Source organism: Triticum dicoccoides, chromosome 4A, assembly GCF_002162155.2.
Source record: "Triticum dicoccoides isolate Atlit2015 ecotype Zavitan chromosome 4A, WEW_v2.0, whole genome shotgun sequence".
Taxonomy (NCBI): Eukaryota; Viridiplantae; Streptophyta; class Magnoliopsida; order Poales; family Poaceae; genus Triticum; species Triticum dicoccoides.
The window spans coordinates 382049392-382066479 of NC_041386.1; the positions used below are offsets into that span (position 1 = coordinate 382049392).

The window sequence follows — 17088 nt, forward strand, 5'->3', positions numbered from 1 at the left end:
CGCTGCCGCCTCCATCCCCGGCAACATCTTCGTCACACACAGCCGCCTCCTTCCGCACCCCTCTTCGTCGCGCACGGCAACAAATGGAGGTCCTCTCAGGTGAGATCACACAATCCTCCATAACCTTCTCTACAGTCAGTCAGCCACGCAAAAACAGTGAGGAATCTGATGCGTGCGTGCTATTGTTATTTTGGCTGTCTAAAGTATCCCTTGAACTAATCCAGCAACCTGGCATTTCTTGGTATCTAACTAATATCATTCTTATGACAGGGAGTACTAATATTATTCAGTTAGCATGCTTTTCGTGGAAGAGGAATGAGGATGTAAAGGTTAGAAAATGGTAACTGAATGAGTGTTCTCTTTTTCTGCCTCTGACTTGAAGAAATATACTTGTTAATAAATAGAAGCTTAGATCTGTAATCAAGCTGTGAAAGAGAGTACTGTAATAGAGACTTCTATAAGCAGAGGTATGTACCTGCATTTACACCTTAAATATCCCTTAATTAGTTCTGTATGGTTCGTCTAATTCATGTTGAAATGGTTTTCTTTAGTCTGTTAATTGTATAGGTAATTAGACGGTGTAGTACTATGGCGGTGGTATACTGATTTGGCGTAATAATTACGGACATGACTTCGTGTGTACAATCTTACAGGTTTATGATATTAAGAATTAGCAGCGTGTTTTTTTGTTTACTGCTGGATTTCCTAACAAACTGTCTCTTCTGTTAATTGATATGTAGACTTGTTGTTTTTCATTCAGTTGAAGAGCTCCCCAGGCTTAACATCTTTCTTGGATAATTGCGTTGCTAAATATGAAGGTATATGATTGGTTTCTCAACTCATGAATCGATAAGCATTTTTTTCACCCTCAATATATTGTCGCTTGCCTGACTTGTCCTACATTTGTGAGGTGTCCGAGGATGTTCAGTTCTTGTATGCGGCGTAAAACTTGAACTACCTACAGATGATTTCGCCAGTTCAACGGAAACTTAGAATAACCAAGGGAACTTTCCCAGTTTTTTTGTTTTTGCTCTTCTCAGATTTTAGGCTGGGGGTATTAACATATATGCCACACCGTAAATTTAGATATTAATGTAAAATTAAAGAGGGATAAATCCTTCTGCCATGTTGACTAATTAGAATTACAAAGAAGAAAAGAAAATATTAAAGAAGAGATATAGTCGATTAGGTTGTTGTGGTGTTTCTTTGATCTTCACTAGACCTCTCATTTTTTATTGGCATGGTGATGATCTGTTTCTTCTAGTGTTTCTCTACTTCAGGATTCGCTCATGTGCCAAAGCCAACTCGGGGAAGCCTTCCTGGACTCCTGATCAACCAGGACAATCACGACACGGTGAGTAGATTTTGAATCTTTCTTGCTTCGTCGGATCAGATTCGATGTGTATATGGTAGTTATGGACTGCTGACTGCTTAATGTTGTGTTTTCTCTGTGTACTATGGTGCGTGTTGTTTTTAGAGCTTAAGCGAGCGGAACGTCGAAGGAGGATCTTGGGGATGACGGAGGCGTCAACAACAACCTCAAAGGCAAGATATATTGCTTTCATGTCTCTGTGTTTCTTACTTTATGCAACTATGTCGGTATTAAGGCCGTATATTCGATGGGAGCAACGAAAACTGAACTTGTTAATGTTTAGAATTTGGACGATCTGTTTGATACGATACGTCTGCACTGGTGATGCCGAACATTGTTCAAGACACTGTGGGTTCAGATGTGAGGAATACAATTTGGCTTGCAGGGTTCAGGCTACTCTCTTGTGCTTGTTTTGCCTTGTGATTACTTGAAACTGCAGCCTGCACATTGAATGGGCACTTTATTTGTTAGGGCGAAAGGCTGAAGCAAAGAAAGCTGCTGCTCTTTGAGCTGTAGTACATTTCATTTGAGAGCCAGATGAGGTCCGTTAAATTAGGATTAAAGTCTGCACAATAATTAAAAACACTGAATAAGCAAGGCCATTCAGAAGAAGTTTGCACTTAACACCGTGCAGCACCATTGCTACTAGCTAAGGTAGATTAGGCCACGACATGTCCAAGCCATGTTGTGCTTGTACCCTCTGCATATCCAGCTGTTTTCTTACAGCTCCGCTAGCATCATAAATTAATTGTGGGATATGATGCACATGAGTAGTCTTCTGTTTATTTTTCACCAGCAAAGTACCACTCTTATTAGTGCATTTGTTTTTGTTTTTTCAAGATATGTACATTTACGAACAGGTTTCAAAATCAAATGAACACAATAGTTTGGTTTGCAACTCCCCACTTAGTTTGCAATCATCTACATCAAATGGCAATGATGAAGTATTCAACGTTTTGTGTTATGTCTAGATGAACTTTGTAGTTAGAAAGGAGTTCTGAAATTGCTAGGGGGTATGTTTGGTTTAATGTAAAGTTGACATACATATATAGACACAAGTTTTCCTGATTCATGTATATATAACCAGACTCGTCCAAAAGATAGCATATGGAAAATGGAGTCAAAATCATGGATTTCTACTTTATACCAGAGCTCTTACCCAACTCGTCCATTTGGATTTTGGTAGATATAGTCAAGTATATTCACTCGCATCATGAAGAAGTTCCTCTTTTGGTTTGGAGGTCCATTTGTTGATATGAATTGCTTCATAATATATCTAACCAGTGAAAGTTTGATGTATACGTATTAACACATACATGTATGTCCTGACCTTTAGTCTTTTTTTTTCAGGTTCATATATCATCGCACTGATTTATTTTTTCATTAGGTTGTGATGTCAAGATTACATATGTACACCACTTATTCATTAGTTCACTGTAAATTATTTAGGTATATAATTATATCAACAACCAAAAAGCTCAACGGTCCTGAATCCTGGGATATGGGAAGTTTGAAGAGGCCCAACAGGCCCGCCCCAGTGGCTACAATGAACTCATTTTGAATTGTCAAAGATGTGAAAATGCTTTTCTGGACACACTTAAGAATTCATTTTATTTAGTATTCATTTCGTGCAGAATGAACTCATGTCATTTAGTATTCAACATGACCATCTTTTTTTCCATGGACACACCTATGAACATGATTGAATTGTGTTTCCATGAAGTGTAATTGTCGGTTTGCAGGGTGTGCTATATCATCGACCTTGTAAGACTGCCACTATCTGTTAATATAGACCTATTACCTTGCTATGCCTGACGACTCAACACTTTTCTACTGCACTTGTATTGACAAGACTGGTGCGCACATGACGGCAAAGAAGCACATGTCATCCTCGTAATAGCAGGTTTATAATAAATTATGGAACAAATCGGGAGGTTAAAGTCAGCAAAGATTTGCATATTCATCTGTAGTCAATCTTTGCATATTCATTTGTAGTCAAATCACTTTGGCTGTATATAAATGTCATCAAAGATTAACCTGGTCCGCTTAACCTGGACCAAAGTACGCACATGAACGCTCAGGAAGCACGCCCCAACCACTAGTTCATGTCAAGGAGGCAACACTTGAGCAACCATATCAAAAAGGATTTCACATTAAAACCAATGAGTCGATGAAATGACTAACAAGGATGAGCCCTGCATCATAGTCAGATAAACTTGTGAAATGTGGCTGTCGCTGTCGACAAACTAGTCCGTTTTATAACTTATATAAAATACACACTTGTAACAGGGTGGGTCCTACTCAGATAAATCGAACTCTTTCCTGCTCTTTATTACAACATTTTGCCTCGACTCCGCGTCAAGCGTGTCCAAGTCCCATGCCGTGGCCAAATAGCCATAGAGGACCCATGTCGGTTGGCCCGTCTCATCCACCTTGACAAACATGGGGTTACTGCCCCCAACAAAAGACGGGGTGAGGCCCCGGGCGTGGACCCACTGCGCTCGTCCATGGCCTTCAGTCTCCAAGAGCTCAGCAAGCCGCGCAGCTTCCTTCAGACCAGCCAGGTTGCTTGCGAATGTCACTAGCATGGCTCCATCCTTGCCCACTAGTGGCTTCACACTCACACCGGCGAACCCCATTTCTGGACAACAAATAGATATTCATGGATTAGTGCCTGGGACTCGTAATGAATTTTAAAACAAACTAAATGCAGCAGAGACAATTGAATCGAATGTTAACTGGGTATGGCAAACTGCTAAGATGCACAATATTTGAAGCAGAGAAAAAGGCTCAACTAACTGAAAGTTGTACTAGGAGAAACTACACTTCAATCCCCCAATCTATTATTCTATTGGTCACGCTCACTTGACCACCAAACAATTTGTGTGTTCGCTTAACCCCCTCATGGAGAATCTGCACAACGCCCTAAAACAGGATTAGTGTGGACGTGGCTGGGTTTGCCTGACTAAATGACATTTAAGCAAGAAAACATCAATGATGCTGTAGTTCTCTACCACCCAACCGACGCTCTCTGTTACTTAACCTGCTTCCATCAAAGAGCACGCATAGATAGAGGGCACACCCCATATTATTAGCCAGGCCAAAATTATATAAGATTCTAAGCTCCATGCTGTAACAACTGCAGTATAACTTGCCAATATTAACACACTTTGTATATACATATTTTAGAACCAACCTCACTATATGGTATATGCACATTTGAGATTAAAACTACAGGGAAACCCACACTAAGGGCTTATTTTGACAGACAGGGTACAATCCAATCCCTTGAATGAGCACTCATGTTACATCAACTTAATTTCCCACCACAAGGGATCGGGCAGGCCTAAACCCCCTATCTATCCAAATAATTCCAAGGTCACACTGACGGGTAACAGACCATGAAACGTTAAGATGCAATCCAACTCTTTAAAACCACACTGCATTAGCCAATATATAAGACAGGCAAACGACTACATTGTTGGAAAGTAAATAAACTTTTTAGCTGACAAAATACTGTCAACCATGTCATGGGCAAATTAGAAATGATAAGCCAGCTGACATAAGGTGTAATAAAACATGGACAAGGGAGCTCGAATAAGTCAGGTAGACCAAAAACATTTTCAGCTGAAGCATAAGGGTAGCAAGCCTACTCTTCACGGAAATTTCCTCAAGGGAGGGTGAAAAACATAAGGGGTGAGAAAACCATCTAATGCAATTTCCAGAGACCAAATGGTGTGATTAATCCTTCCAAGAGAAAAGTTGTATTGGTCATTTAAAAAACGTGCCAGTATAGTTTTCAAAATTTTATAAGTGACCCTCGAAGATTATCCTCTGGCAGGGCTAAGTCTTATCAAGGAAAATGGTTTTATAAAGCTTTCGCTTTGGTCCAAGCAATTGATTTGTCACACTCCTTCAAACAAACACGAAGAGGCTAAACATCACAATCTGCTCATTAACAAAGTAATCAATTTGAACTGCCAAAGTCACAGTGACAGAGCAAGTATTTGATGAGTACCTCTGAGCTTGCCATCCATCTCTTTATTAGTCATGACATCCTTTTGCCCGTCGTTATTTGACTTGTATGTGTTCTCAACTATGATTGTTGGTGGCCATAAAATATGATCTCCTTGATTGGCTTCAGCATCAGCAGTAGATAATGTTTGGTAAGCCTTTCTGTTTACAGGATCTATGGAGTAGTTCCAACCCATAAGAACACATATAGCTTTGTGCAACCCAAGATGATCTGCACGAAGCTCTGGATTCCTCGTATTGTATGAATGATTGAGGAGTGCATGCAAGTCCATCGAGTCCCTGTAACCAAATTATGCATACAGGCATCTTCAAAAATAAATCGCATGACATTGTCTTCAAAAACCATGCATATAACTGTCTAATAAAACATACATAGAAGTATATAATTAGTCAATTTCGTGGGCCAAAAAGTTGCTGACATTTCAAGAACAATACAGGTTGAGAAATGTAAAAACAAAAGAAAACAGAAAGAATGCTGAAACAAGGAAATTAAAGATCGCAAACAAACTCATGTAAAGAAAATGAAGGACAACTGGATAAGTCTTTTGTTTTCAAATATAAGTAAAAAGAAGGAAAAACAAATCATTGCCACGAAATTCAGAGCAGTGTTCAAGAAAGCGTTTTTAAGCGACACTTAAGTACGCTTAAGCGCTGGGTGATGGCAAAATGCTTCGCTTTGGCCCTAAAGGGTAGATTGAGCGCTTTTTTTAAATTTTGGCCAAAATTTGGCTGTTTTTGAACTACTTCTGCTTGGCTGCTTACGCACTAATAGCATATGCCATTTATCTTATTATTAGGGTCTGTTTCGGAACTATTTCCTTCAGATTCTGGCCAAACTCTGGCAACATGATCTCTATTAGACAATGTCTATTTCAACTGAACTGCACTTTAGTTGTTAATTTGCTTGCTGTGTGAACCTCATGTGTATTTGCTATGGTGTGAACTGCACTTTAGATGCTATTTCAATTACCTATGTGCCATGTTTCCTATTTTCCTGTGCATATAATTCAAAAACAGCCAATTTTGAAAACGCTGAAGCGCCCATTGCTCTAAGCTGTGTCCTTCCGCATCGCTTACGCTTTCCGCTTTTTTGAACATTGATTAAGAGTGGAGAAGCATAGGCTGCATAAACTCAGGATGAGCAGCATGAAGCTCTGCATTCTTCGTATTGTATGAACAATTTAGGAGTGCATGCTGTTAGAGTTATATTAGCGATGCCTTTTGGCCTTTTGTATTCTATAGTCTTTTGGTATCCCCTTGTACACGTATATATGTTGGCTTTGGCCTCCTAATAACATCAGTTGCTATTCTTTCCACTTCAACATGGTATCGAGCCTGGTCTAAGGTCCCTTCCGCACGCTGCAACTCATGCTGCAATTGGATTTCTTAATTTTTTTCGATCTGTGGCTGATCGATTGCTCCCCCTGATCGACCTCCAGATCGGTTTCCTTCCTGATCTTTATCCTCTACACACATCCATCGAGCGGTGGCTATCCCCTGCTTCGTTCGGTGCTTGACCTCCACACCTACCGGCCCGTCGTCTCCTCCAACTCCAAGATCGGCCGCCGGCTGCAGTCGTCTCTGTGTCGCCTAGGTCGACCGCGTCTGCTTCCAGGCAGCCGTCGCTAGCGGCCCAGGGATCTTCGTCGCCGGCCGTTGCCTCCTTCCGGCCCACTGTCCCGGGATTCTCTCTGTCGGCCACTCCTGATCCGCGGCCCCGGGACACCCTCTGCCGGCCACCGCCTCGAGGTGGAGGCACGAGCCGCCGGCAGCTTCTCCTGGTCCACCAGCCGCCGCTCGCCGCCGGCTTCTCCTGGTCCGCCAGCCGCCGCTCGCTGCCGGCTTCTCCTGGCCTGCCAGCCACCGCTGGTTATTCTTCTGGCCTCGAGTTCTCTCGTGTATGCCAGTTTGGTTTCGATGGTCTGCGATTTGTGGTTCAGTCGTCTCTTCGGCTGCCGCCCATCGTATCGCTCTGCCCGCTTCCTCCATCGAGGTGCTCGACTGGGGTGCGTGCGATCTGTTGTTGTGACTACTTCCTGATGCTTCGGTTGACTTGGTATCCTCCTATTAAAAAAAGAGAGAGGAGAAAGGAGCACCATGTCGTCGACGTCATCTGGCTATGTCGCCATCCCGCGTTGCCCGCTGATATTTGATGGGGTAACTATGCTGGGTTCGTTGGTTTTATGCGCATTCACATGTGTGGCCTTCATTTCTGGGGTGTTCTTTCCGGCGAGGTACCTTGTCCTCCACGTCCAGTTGCTCCTATGGCTCCTACCCCACCGCCACCCGCACCGGCTCTTGCCGCAGATGCTTCTGATGCTGATAGGGTTGTTGCCAGGGTTGCTACTGATGACGCGGCTGCTGCTTATGACCAACAGATCTTGGATTATTCGAATGCCCTTTCCATTTATCGTGATGATTTGGCTGCTTACACTGGGTAGTGTGATGATGATGCTCGTGCAGCGGCTGTCCTCACTTCCAGTGTCCTACCTCAGTTTGCTTCTGAGTTTATGGGCCTCAGCACTATCTTTGAGATGTGGGCTCATCTTCACCAGCGCTATCAGCCCTCTGGTGATGCTCTCTATTTGTCTGTGGTTTGTCAGGAGCATGCTCTTCAGCAGGGAGACTCCACTATTGATGAGTTCTACACTCAGAGTCTGCTATCTGGCGCCAGCTTGACTCCCTCTGCACCGCTGTTTGTGGAACTTGCCCGTGTTGCCAGACTGTGAGGTCAGACTTGGAATTTCAGCGAGTGTATGAGTTCTTGTCGCGCCTCCGTGGGGAGTTTGAGCCTCGACGTGCTCAGTTGTTTGCTCGTGGCCGTGTTTCTATTTCTGAGGTGCTTTCTGAGCTGCATGCTGAGGAGACTTGCCTCCGTGGTGCTGGTTTGCTTCGGGTTTCCTCTGTGCTCACTACTCGAGCTGCCGCGCCACCAGTGGTTTCTCGCTCCAGTGCTCCGCCGCTACTGCCCACTCCTTCTGGTAGTGAGGGTCGCTCTCGTGAGGGCAGCTCTCGTCCTCGTACTCATTGCGGCTACTGCAACACGAATGGTCACCCCAAGTCCGATTGCTTCAAGAAGAAGTGTGATATGCGTAATAGGGAGTGCAATTCGTCTGCTGGGACTCATGCTTCTTCCTCGACGCCGTCTACGGTCCCTTTTACTAAGCAGGATACTGTGAAGCTTAAGCGTCTACTTGTTGCTTCAGGTTCTTCGACAGGTACTGCAGGCTCTGTGACTGGTGCTTCTAGTGCTGGGCGACCACTGTTAACACAGTCAGGTACATCCCCATGGGTTCTGGATTCTGGAGCTTCATTTCATATGTCTTCTGATTCTTCTGTCTTGTCCTCTCTTAGATCTCTCGATTTCCCTATTAATGTTCATACTCCCGATGGTACTCCACTTCCTGTTACTAGTCGAGGCACTCTTTCCACTTCTTCATTTTATGTTCCAGATGTTTCTCATGTTCCTTGTCTTGCCATGAACCTTTTTTCCGCGAGTCAGCTTACTGATTCTGGTTGTCGTGTCATTCTTGATGTTGATTCTTGCACTATCCAGGATCATCACACGAAGGCCCTGGTCGGGGCTGGCCCTCGCCGCCATGATTCTCAGGGCCTTTGGGAGTTAGACTGGCTTCATGTGCCTTCTGCTGCTACCACACTTGCCAATTCATCTGCCTTCGTCGCTTCAACTACAGCTCCTTCCAGCAGTGGCATCATCGACTTGGTCACCCTTGTGGTTCTCGACTATCATCTTTAGTTCGTCGTGGTCTTTTGGGACCTGTCTCAGGAGATGTCTCCTTACAGTGTCAGGGTTGTAGGCTTGGTAAACAGGTCCAGTTACCTTATCCTACTAGTGAGTCGGTGTCTCAACGCCCTTTTGATTTAGTACATTCCGGTGTATGGGGTCCGGCTCCCTTCACTTCCAAAGGGGGTCATCAATACTATATTATTTTTGTAGATGTTTTCTCTTGCTACACTTGGCTTTACTTTATGTCTTCTCGTAGTGAGGTTCTCTCTATTTATAAGCGTTTTGCTGCCATGATCCACACTCAGTTCTCTACACCTATTCGTGTATTTCGTGCTGATTCTGCGGGCGAATTTATCTCCAAAATGTTGCTTGGTTTTCTTGCCGAGCAAGGTACTATTGCTCAGTTCTCATGTCCTGGTGCTCACGCTCAGAATGGTGTGGCTGAGCGCAAACATCGTCACCTTCTTGAGACAGCTCGTGCAATGATGATTGCCGCCTCTCTTCCACCTCATTTTTGGGCTGAGGCTGTCTCCACGGCCACATATCTCATAAACATTCAACCATCATATGCTCTGCAGGGTCATATTCCTCTAGAGCGTCTTTTTGATCGTCCTCCTGATTATTCGGCGCTTCGGTTGTTCGTTGTGTTTGCTATGTTCTCCTTGCGCCCCGAGAACGCACCAAACTAACCGCTCAGTCTGTTAAGTGTGTTTTTCTAGGCTATAGTGATGAGCATAAGGAGTACCGGTGTTGGGATCCAGTCGATCGTCGGATGCGTATTTCTCGGGATGTGACTTTTGATGAGTCTCGTCTATTCTACCCACGACCATCCTCCTCGGCCATTTCAGATGAGGATCTCTTTTCTCACGTTTCCTGATACACGTCCCTCTGTGCCTCGTATTCCTACTCCTCCTCATCCCACTACTGCAGATCCACCGCCACCTCCTCCTACACTTTCGTCTCCTCCCTTGCCGCATGACTCTCCACCTTCATCAACGATGTCTTCCCCATCTCCATCACCTCATGTGGTTCCTTATCGTCCCACCTTCCGTTTTCATTATACCCATTGTCCACGTGTTGTGGATAATTCTACTGATGTGCCATCTACTTCGGGTGCGCCATCTTCATCTTCCCAGCCGACTTATGGTCTTCGGGCTCGACGTTGCCCTCCTCCTGATCGCTATTCTCCTAGTCAATATGGTCTTTCGATTGTACTTGAGCCTACCTCTTATCGTGATGTTGTTGTTCATCCTGAATGGCAGTTTGCGATGGCAGAGGAGATTGCCACACTTGAGCGCAACCGCACGTGGGATCTGGTTTCTCTTCCTCCTCGCGTTCGTCCCATCACTTGCAAGTGGGTCTATAAGATTAAGACCCGCTCTAATGGTTCTCTTGAGCGTTATAAAGCTCGTCTTGTGGCTCGTGGCTTTCAACAGGAGCATGGTCGTGATTACAACGAGACATTTGCTCCTGTGGCCCATATGACCACTGTCTGCACGCTTCTCGCCGTGGCCTCTGTTCGCCACTGGTCTGCGTCTCAACTTGATGTTAAGAATGCCTTTCTTAATGGTGAGTTGCGTGAGGAGGTTTATATGCAGCCACCACCTGGGTATTCAGTTCTTGATGGAATGGTGTGTCGTCTTCGTCACTCTCTCTATAGCCTTAAGCAAGCCTCTCGTGCTTGGTTTGAGCATTTTGCCTTTGTGATCACCGCAGCTGGTTTTTCTCCCAGTGATCATGATCCAACGTTATTTGTCCACATTTCTGCTCGTGGCCGCACTCTTCTTCTTCTATATGTTGATGACATGATCATCACTGGCGACGATTCTGAGTACATTGCCTTTGTCAAGGCCCGTCTTAATGAGACGTTCCTTATGTCTGATCTTGGTCCTCTTCATTACTTTCTTGAGATTGAGGTTTCCTCCACCTTTGATGGCTTTTTTATTTCCCAGGAAAAGTATATCCAGGATCTTCTTGCTCGTGCGGCTCTTAGTGATGAGCGCACTATTGAGACTCCTATGGAGCTCAATGTTCATCTTCGCGCTTCTGATGGTGAGCCCTTGTCTGATCCGACGCGTTATCTCATCTTGTTGGGAGTCTTGTCTATCTGTCCGTCACTCGTCCAGATATCTCTTATCCTGTTCATATTCTAAGTCAGTTTGTTTCTGCTCCTACTTCAGTTCACTATAGTCACCTTCTTTGTGTTTTACGATATCTTCGTGGCACTATCTCTCATCGTCTCTTTTTCTCCCATTCTAGCTCGTTACAGCTCCATGCCTATTCGGGTGCTACGTGGGCTAGTGATCCTACGGATCGCCGTTCACTTTCTGCTTACTGTGTTTTTCTGGGTGGTTCTCTCATTGCCTGGAAGACGAAGACACATACTGCAATTTCCCGTTCGAGCGCAGAGGCTGAGTTACAAGCTATGGCTCTTACGACGGCAGAGGTGACTTGGTTACAATGGTTACTGGAGGATTTTGGTGTTTCTGTTACTACACCTACCATCCTCTTGTCAGACAATACAGATGCTATCAGTATTGCGCGGGATCCCGTGAAGCATGAGCTCACCAAGCATATTGGTGTTGATGCTTCTTATGTGCGAGCTACTGTGCAGGATCATGTTATTGCTCTTCAATATGTGCCTTCTGAGTTACAACTAGCAGACTTTTTCACAAAGGCCCAGACTAGAGCGCAACATGGATTTCACCTCTCCAAACTCAGTGTTGTGGATCCACAATGAGTTTGAGGGGGGGGGGGTGTTAGAGTTATATTAACGATGTCTTTTGGCCTTTTGTATTCTAGTCTTTTGGTATCCCCTTGTACACATATATATGTTGGCTTTGGCCTCCTAATAACATCAGTTGCTATTCTTTCCACTTCAACACATGCAAACCTATATAGTCCCTGTAATCAAATTATATCCATACGGGCATCTTTAAAAGGAAATTGCATGAAATTGTCTTAAAAAATCAAGCATATAACTGGCTTATAGGACATGTATATAACTATATAACTGGTCAATTTTGTATGAGCCAAAAGGTTGCTAAAATTTCAAGAACAACATAGGTTGGGAAATGTAAAGAACAAGAGAAAACAGAACGAGTGCTTAAACAAAAAACGGGGATTCTGCCCTTTTAGGAAAATAGTTTTGCTTGCTACTGCAACTCGACATCAAAATTCAGACAACCATAACAATGTTAGAAAATAAAAAACGTAGGCACATGAGCCCAGACCTGAATAAAGAACCACAAAGACGTGTAACAAATTTGTTTCCACAAGTAGAAAACTAAACATTGCAAACAAACTCGTGTGAGAGAAAATTAAGGATAAGCCTTTTGTTTTCAAATATAAAGAAAAAAATGATGAACAAATTGTTGCCAAAAATTTAAGAGTGGGGAAACGTGGGCAGCATAAACTACTTGGTCAAAGTTTCAGGCCAAGTTCTAGGAACCACGAAAGTTAACCAAGAGTGACCAAGGTTCCTTGTTTCTTCATTCATATGGACCTCTGCATAGATGGGTATCTACTATCTATAGCACTAGATATTATCAAAAGTATATGAGGTACCAACTAGTGGGACTACATTCATAAACAATATTGTACAAAACAATAGACGACGACGAACTCGATGCTACCGCAACAGCGATTAACTTTTCTACATAAGAAGTCAACTCATAATGTAACTCATGGAGGAGAAAAAATATGATAGCAAGTCATGTATCCGCAAAGTAAGCAAATCGCCAAATGGCAAAATGGCCCTTGCCATGATTAAATCCGAGAAAAGTTTGAGAACTAAACCATACCTCAACCAAACCTGCTCGAATAAACGTGGCAACCCAAACCAAATTAAACTCAGTGTATATTTATGTCAGCCCAACCAAAACCAAATCAACTTGACTTTCCACCCAAATCGAACTAAAACTGAGTGCTTACCCGTGGTTGAAGCCAGTTCCTGAAATGGTTTGAAAACCATTCGAGTAGTAAGAATAACCATCGTCCTATGGCAGACCCAGCCTCTGCTTCAACTCCCTGATCGCTCGCCCAACGTGGCCCGCTCGACTCGTACCGGGTCCCCTACACCTGCTCGCCGCGAGGTCCGGGTGGCTCGGCAGCGTCTTTGTGCCCTGCGTGCTCGCCGTGTCCTACGGCGGGTCTGGCCGGTTCCTGGATGCCTGCAGGCTGTTCGACGAAAGCTCCATCAGGAATGGCGTCTTCGCGAACGCCGTTCTTGCTGCCTACATGGGGGAAGTGGACTCCGGCTCTGGAGTTTGCGAGGTGGTTTCGGGAGTTTGGGCTGCCGGCTGTGGTGAGGGCCTGCGGAGAGACGACGAATGCTGATCTGGGCGGCGGGCGGCTGCGGAGGCCAGTCTGACGAGCGGGGCGACGACAGCGACTGCCGAGGCGGGGTCGAGGAGCCACACGTGAGCGGCGCTTGACGTGGAGGCCAGTCCGGCAAGCCGCGCGTGGCGGCCACAGAGGCAGGTCCAGAGAGCTGCGCACGACGGCGCTCGACGGCAGCGGACGCAGAGGCAGGTCCAGAGAGCCGCACGTGAGCGACGCTCGACGGCAGTGGCCGGGAGGTCAGTCCGGCAAGCTGTGCGCAATACCTGCGAAGGTGGGGCCAGGGAGCTACTCCGGCGCCGATGCGCAAAGGCGAGCTGCAGCCATTGAAGTCCGATGGGCTGAGAAGAATGGGCTAGAGAATTACGAACGGAACCAACGTCAACAACCGGGCATGAACTACGGGTCTAAACTTTTTGGAGCTGGACCTATTCAGGCCTATAACTGACCATACCCAACCATTTGCTATAAGAAACCAAACTGAACCAAACTCTTTCAGAGTCAACCTATTAACACCTGAACCAAACAAACCCGTCAGCAGAAACCAAACCGATACACCCGGTTAATCCAAAACTATTCTCAGATTTAGCCATGATGTCTAATTTACCCAGAGGCATGCCCTGCATAAACTATTTGGTGGAGCTTCATGCTTTATAGCTCCAAAAACATAAATAAACAGAACTGTTTTGAGCTGTGGATAGCTAACACTAACGCTAAACTAAAACAGTTTCATACAAGGAATGTTAGACAACTATAGAACTACCAATGCTCGATAAGATGCAAGCTGGAGTGGCACATCACGACAACTCAGGGATACAGAGGAGGGTGACGCCTAGCACCTAGGCCTTTTTTAATGCTACAGGATTGCCTTCTAGAACAGTTCTGGGTTAATAGAGAACATGAGGCATCAATCAGAAGATTTTCTCTGTCAGCTAAAGAACAAATTGCATTCACCCGCGAAAAAAAATGAACAAATTGCATTGATAGGTACAGATATCCTAGAACTAGCGGTAGCAAAATACTAACAAATAAAGCTGTATCCACTGCAATCGCTTGCAGAAATTTGATCTATACTAAACTGCTAATTATGCTCAGTTGGTAGAGTATGTGCAAAATAAATCAACAGGCAAAGATTTTGCATTGAAGAACAAACCTATTACAGACAACGCATCTCAGCTGGGAAATCTGTCCATTGGCCCGGTAATTCTTCTTCACCTCCGTGTTTTTGTTGATCACCCTCACCATCTTAAGAAAGGAGCTCTCGAGTGTTTTCGCATCCAGCTCTGACGTCTCGACCTTGACCTGCTTTGCAGTACGCCTCTCCTCTGGTTTCTGATGTTGTTGGTGTTGGCGGCCCGAGGACTCAACGGGGGGGCCACCATTGCTCTGACCCTCCCGCTTGCGCTTCTGGGGCGGCCAGGGAGGAGGTACGGCGTGCATCAGTGGCGGAATCCACCTGTTAAGGCCAGGCCCCGGGCCGGGCGGGCCTAAGTGGGGCGCAGGGAATATCGGCGGCTGGCGGAGTTGCGGTGGAGGCTCTAGGGGCAACGCAAAGTAGGTGCGAACCGTGCCGTCGGAGAGCGCGACGGTGCGGCGGTCGAGGCACTCGAGACCATACTGCGGCGGGGGTGGAATGGATGCCATGGTGGCCTCCACCGCCGCGACGGTGAGCAGCGGGCGCGGCGGGGGCAGGGGCTGTAGGTGGGCGACGTGCGGGGACGGGAGGAGCGGGGGTGGGTTGGGCGCGCCGTTGGGATTTGGATTAGGGTGCGAGGGGGTTGAGTGCGCGGCGTCGGCCGCGGTGGGGAGGATGCGCTTGGGGTTGGGATCGGCGGCGGAGGAGGAGGAGGACGATGCCGCCTTGGTCGACAGCTGCGTCGAAGTCGCCGCCGATGGCAGCGGAGGAGGATTGGGCTTGGCGGCGGCTTTCATGGCGGAGGATTTTGTTCTGGCTAGGGTATCGGCCGGGATGGGATTGGATTGGATTTGCAGGAGAAAGTGGGGATCGGACAGAGAGGAGGAAACCGAATCTCTTTTCTTTTCCGAAAGTTTAACAAACTAACGACCCGGTGCTCGAGCGAATCAACCATTGGTTAGGTGGACAGTGATATTCTCAACTCATCAGGATTCATACTGATGCTCAAAAAAAAATGACCCGTTGTCCTAAATAATACAAAGACCCGTTAAATTCATGTACACATGGAAAGGAAAATCATTATTAGTTTTTCTTTTTTGACAAAATTTCTCCTCCTTTATTCACTTAGCAAAATAGAGGCATCGTTTACAAGTAGTATATTTGGTGATGAATCCATCCAGATAAAAGGAGGAGAAAACTTGATTATCCTAACAAATTCATGAACTATTTTATTTCTCTCTATTATAATGATCAGAGCTACTTTATTACTCTCTCTATTATAATGATTATAAATTACATGATTAAAATCTGTCAGCATGAAATAGCAATCATCAATAATCGCACTTGCCATTAAAGAGGAGTTGTCTTCTCTCCAAAATCATTATTTGGTTGATTTAGTTGTGGGCAAGCAAATATGGTAACAAATTTTAGTCCTTTAATAAAAAATGGTGGCTTGTTGTTTACAATGAGATATACACATACATTTAAATTTGGCATCACAGTTGCATTGAAAACCATGCTATGCTGAAAATATGTGTATTTTTAGTAAGCTTTGTTGAGCAAGCACGCACATTAAGAATTTAGATCCCTATGTATACAAATTTCACAAAAAGTTTTAGCTTTTCATTTCCTTTTCATCTCCTATTCATGCCTCTTGACCGACAATTTTCTAATCGTCATATTTAGTTTTTCATTCAATGATAAATTTGTAGTGGGTATTCGCCCGTATCGTTAGCAAGCTTAAGGGAAAGAAAGCAGTGTAACTGGATTGTTGCTTGTTCAATTTCAAATTAGCATTTTTGAACTTTATGGTAATTATAGCTCGCATATTGTTTCCAAAAGCAAGGCTAAGAATGAAGTACACAATATATTATAACTGAGAAAGTAGGAATACTAAATCATATACTCTTAAACATATTGCAGAAATAGAAGCGTGAAACACACTTCATTTAGATTTGAACATAAGTGAATATTCATATCTTTTGATCCTACTATTTGTCTAGAGGGAGCATGGATAAGAAAAGATAAATATTTAGAAAACGTATACAATTTCACATATATTTTCTAAAATCCCATGGAATGGTGCTGGTGGACTTGTCCATTAGGACAGTGTGTTATCGTATTCCAGAGAGTATGAAATTCATTAAAAAAGAAAACCTGGGACATAGATGGGGATTGTATTTAAGGCAAAGCAAGTATTTAACTAATCAAGAAAGAAGTTTGCACATTTCATTTTCCTGGAGTAAACATGGCGATGGCACAATTGGAAAATTAACAGCTCCACGTGATTTGAGTACAATCTAAACAGAACCTTCATATGTGTATATAGGTAGCCATATGGAGCATAATCATATGTAAAAAGGCAATCCTTGGAACACTTTGTTCCGAAAAAGCAAGTCAGACAGCTAGTAGTTTGGATAAAACCTTTAAAATAGTATAAGACAACTTCCAGCGATT

At 44.6% G+C, this 17088-nt stretch overlaps 2 protein-coding genes across 10 annotated transcripts; one reads left to right on the forward strand and one right to left on the reverse strand.

The window, feature by feature from the left end:
• On the forward strand, window positions 1-3180 carry LOC119285959. 9 transcript variants are annotated; one of them, XR_005140081.1, is made up of 6 exons: window positions 1-99; window positions 271-467; window positions 552-653; window positions 761-818; window positions 1265-1354; window positions 1478-2716. XR_005140081.1 is itself a non-coding variant. In XM_037565294.1 (6 exons), exons 1-6 carry the CDS (start codon window positions 84-86, stop codon window positions 2741-2743), a joined length of 312 nt encoding a protein of 103 aa, XP_037421191.1. In that variant the 5' UTR covers window positions 7-83; the 3' UTR covers window positions 2744-3180. The 9 variants fall into 9 exon arrangements, 5 of the variants coding, with proteins under 5 accessions (XP_037421191.1, XP_037421190.1, XP_037421192.1 ...); XM_037565294.1 differs by lacking the exon at window positions 552-653 and adding an exon at window positions 2723-3180 and having other exon boundaries at window positions 7-99; window positions 271-329; window positions 1478-1545; XM_037565293.1 differs by lacking the exon at window positions 552-653 and adding an exon at window positions 2822-3180 and having other exon boundaries at window positions 7-99; window positions 271-329; window positions 1478-1545.
• Window positions 3181-3506: 326 nt separating this feature from the next.
• LOC119285960 (NHS-like protein 1) lies at window positions 3507-15519 on the reverse strand. Its single transcript, XM_037565297.1, has 3 exons — window positions 14650-15519; window positions 5391-5686; window positions 3507-4013 (listed from the first exon to the last, which is right to left on the reverse strand). The coding sequence occupies exons 1-3, from the start codon at window positions 15426-15428 to the stop codon at window positions 3670-3672; spliced, it is 1419 nt and encodes a 472-aa protein (XP_037421194.1). The 5' UTR covers window positions 15429-15519; the 3' UTR covers window positions 3507-3669.
• Window positions 15520-17088: the final 1569 nt, after the last annotated feature.